Genomic DNA, 3,652 nt, shown 5'->3' with positions numbered 1-3,652 from the left:
ATGCTGGCAATCATTTTTATATGCAGATGTAAATACTAATTATTTAATAGTGTATAGGTCTATATATATATATATATATATATATATATATATATATATATTGTAGAAGCAGAAAAAGGCCAGTATTGTTACAGTAGAGAAGGCAGCCTTGCATAGTATTCTTACGGAGAAGCTGAAGGAAAAAAAAAGGAGTCCAATTTGTAGCTTAAATGCATCAGACGATCCTCCGGCGAAAGAAAGTGTGTCAAAAACCGAATTTTTAAAAATTGCCCAAACTGCAGAAAAGTATAAGCAGAGGTGCTCAAGCTTAAAAGCTGAGCTGAGTACACAATGTGAGCAGATGGAGTCACTTAGACAAGAATTAGCAGAGTACAAATCATTAAATATTGATCTGCAGAAGGCTTTGTTGAAAGACCTCTTACCTGGACCATCTGGTAATGTTTCTTTTTTATTACAGTACAGTGCTTTACACAATAAAATTTTTTAAAAATTGAAAAAAAAAAAAAAATGCGCACTCCTTGCGTTAATGCCACCACACGTGTACATATTTTAAGTTCCCTGATTGCAGGTCCAGTATCGTCGGTACCCTTGCATTTGGTTTTGATGCCCATTTTTTGCCTTGGCTTTGTTGCACAAAATATATTAAAGAATGAATAATAAAAAACAAAAATGTTGTCTTACAGCCCCTTTAAGTTTAAAGACATTGGCTGTGATGCCTTACAGATTGGCCTTGGCGCCCCTTGTGCCTCTACAAACCCCAAATTTGAGGCCTGTTATTGCCATCTTGATTCCAGGAGTTTAGCTGCTGTTACCTAAAACCTAAAGAACAATTTGGCCAATTTTGTGTAAACTAAAAATAAGCTAATAAATTTTTTTATATGAATTTAAAAAGTTTAAATTTCACAATTTTGCTAATGAATTCATGTCCTTTTTTCGTATTTGTAGCCAAACGAGCAAAAGTTGATCATCCCCACCCACCCAAGCCAACAGTCAACATAGCTATGGAGGCTGTAGATCTGTCTCTTATACACATCTAGATGTGTATAAGAGACAGCACCCAACCCATCAGTTGACAGGAATATGGAGGAAGAAGAACTTGAGAACCCTAGTAGTCACGAAGAGGAAGAAGTAGATGCTATGATCCAGAAAGATGGAATTGTAAGTAAAAAATTAAAGCTGCTTTGAATGAAATCACAAACTAGCAAATGCTTTTAAGTATTGTACAAACAATAAGTTTAAAATTTAATCTGTATGTTTTCTGATTACAGAATTAATTTACCCATTGTAATATTTAAGCCTGCTTTGAGACCATGGAATAACAACGACGAACACTAGATAACGTATAAAGCTGGTTTTAATCACAAGGTTGTATTTCGCCGTGTAACACGATGGACCGTAGCCATATTGGTAGCCCCTAGCAACTAGAGAGGGCGCTGAACCGATAATCTTTATAATAGACATTACATCCCTCCCTTTGTTTAGATTGAATTTAAATTACTTTAGATGATTACAGTATATATTTGTCTTCTGTTATGTAATGATGTGACTAGTATATTTCTTTAGCAGATTAACAATAAACAGCTGGCATTCAGATTACAGTGTCTAATGTGTATATATTTTTTTTGTTATGTGTCAATTAACTTTAAAATTTAAACACATGAGCACAGCTCATCAAACAAGTTCTAAACTAATTTTTCTAAGTTCTAAACAGTGCACTTAAACTCAGTGCTTTAACAACAACTTTAAATATCAACTTCCTGAATTCAAAACAACAGTTCAAATTTCCTTTCAGAAAATTTTAGAAGTGATATGCTTATGTTTAAAATAGAAATGTTCATTATTCCGTCACATAGTCATTTAAGCTTATGGGAGGTTTCTTGATTCTAGTAGAGTGTCGAGTTGGAGTTAGCTGCGGTTTGGTTATTGGTGCTCTGGTGGTTGGTTGTGATTCGTTTTCCGTTATGCATTCTTTATTTTGCATGTTTGCTAGCTTCTTGAAAAAGGTACAGTTTCTGGTGACAGAAATTTCGCCTTGTTGTGCTGTTATACAATTTCTCTTCCTTTCGACGACAACAAAAGGTTCCGGATTAAATGGAGGGTCGAGCATATTTCTACGTTTCTGCTTAATGAGTACTTTGTCACCGATGTTTATGGTTGTTGGTTTAGCGTGTAAGTGTTCATCAGCATTGGCTACACGACAAGCGCCTCATTTCCGATAACGGAGAGCAACGTGGCTACTCGAGTGGCGGACGGTTTGCTGCTGACCCCTGTAGCTAGTTCGTAGTTGTCCCAGCGTTGTTTAAACTGCTTCCACTTCGTATGGATTTGTTCACCTGTGAGATCAAGCTGTCCTGGGACAGGTAGCATAATTCTGTTCATCCTCGTCGCCAATGTAATATTTAAGCCTGCTTTGAGACCATGGAATAACAACGACGAACACTAGATAACGTATAAAGCTGGTTTTAATCACAAGGTTGTATTTCGCCGTGTACACGATGGACCGTAGCCATATTGGTAGCCCCTAGCAACTAGAGAGGGCGCTGAACCGATAATCTTTATAATAGACATTACACCCATGTTTACCTTTTAATTATCAACAATTTTGTATTTGCATAACCAACCATCATTTTTTCCTTATTTTCTAAAGATACGCCTTGGAGGTGGAATAAAGATGGCAGTAAAGAAGTGGCAACTAATACTGGCAAACAAAAAAGCATCAATGTTTGTAAAACAGCTTGTTGTGTCAGTGTGGGGCTCAGACATCCTGGCAAACAAGTCAGTAGAAGGAAAGCTGTGCCCTCGCCATAAGGGGACGGGAAAAATAGCAAAGCCAGCTTTGACGCCCAAAAAATATAATGCAGTGAGAGGTAAATTTTGCTTAATAAAATATCGCTATTGAAAGAGTTTAAGGACAATTTTTTACAATGTGAAAAAGTTATTTGATGTTTGATTTCCAGTTTGTTAGTTTCATCAACCACATTGCACTACTGTAGATTATTTGCCTTAATTCACTTATATTCTGTTATATAGTAACATAAGAAAAGTTGCTTGCAGCAAGTACTCTACCGTGCTTATTTGTTAAGCCCTTGTTTTATCATAAGTATTCCTGATAAATGTTCAGAAATGAACTTTAATTCTACATTTTTTTATGATAACAGAAAATATCTAGTTTATAATTCAATAATTAAATACACATCTTTCCTCCTAATGATATTTACAATTTGTTAATTTTGTATGCTTTACTGTATCATCCTTAAATATTAGTTGCTAATTTTTATGCCTTTTTTTTCTATTTCAGAGAGATTCATAGAATACCTATCAAATTCTGGTCAAACACGGGAGGAAATTGCGGTGGAAAGCACTAAATTTAATAAATTTATAACTGAGAAGATAGGGGATTTGAACCGCCCGCTAAAGAAGAAACTTTTTTAATAAAAACATTTCTTTGTAGGGGTATGCAGGTCATTAAGACCTTAGGGAGTGACGCCCCTACCCCGGGATGATGCATAGTTATTGTAAATAATGTAGGGGTATGCGGGTTATTAAGACCTTAGGGAGTGACGACCCTACCCCAGGATGCATAGTTTTGTAAATAATTTGGGGGTATGCGGGTTATTAAGACCTTAGGGAGTGACGACCCTACCCCATGATG

General features: G+C 35.9%; 1 protein-coding gene across 1 annotated transcript; it reads left to right on the top strand.

Moving 5' to 3' along the window:
- The first annotated feature begins 2,583 nt into the window (after positions 1–2,583).
- On the top strand, positions 2,584–3,432 carry LOC117114489 (BEN domain-containing protein 5-like). The gene is made up of 2 exons (XM_033258157.1): positions 2,584–2,867; positions 3,299–3,432. The coding sequence occupies exons 1-2, from the start codon at positions 2,672–2,674 to the stop codon at positions 3,430–3,432; spliced, it is 330 nt and encodes a 109-aa protein (XP_033114048.1). The 5' UTR covers positions 2,584–2,671.
- The last annotated feature ends 220 nt before the right edge of the window (positions 3,433–3,652 follow it).

This window comes from Anneissia japonica, unplaced genomic scaffold (genome assembly GCF_011630105.1).
Source record: "Anneissia japonica isolate Jap-2015-1 unplaced genomic scaffold, ASM1163010v1 scaffold1374_len1023071_cov147, whole genome shotgun sequence".
Lineage (NCBI taxonomy): Eukaryota > Metazoa > Echinodermata > Crinoidea > Comatulida > Comatulidae > Anneissia > Anneissia japonica.
The sequence above is the reverse complement of the archived record's forward strand: the minus strand, read 5'-3'. Positions and strand labels throughout refer to the sequence as shown.

Coding starts and splice junctions, on each gene's coding strand:
- LOC117114489 (XM_033258157.1), top strand. CDS start 2,672: ATGGCAGTAAAGAAGTGGCAACTAATACTGGCAAACAAAAAAGCATCA. Junction 2,868..3,298: donor AAAATATAATGCAGTGAGAG/GTAAATTTTGCT, acceptor TTTCTATTTCAG/AGAGATTCATAGAATACCTA.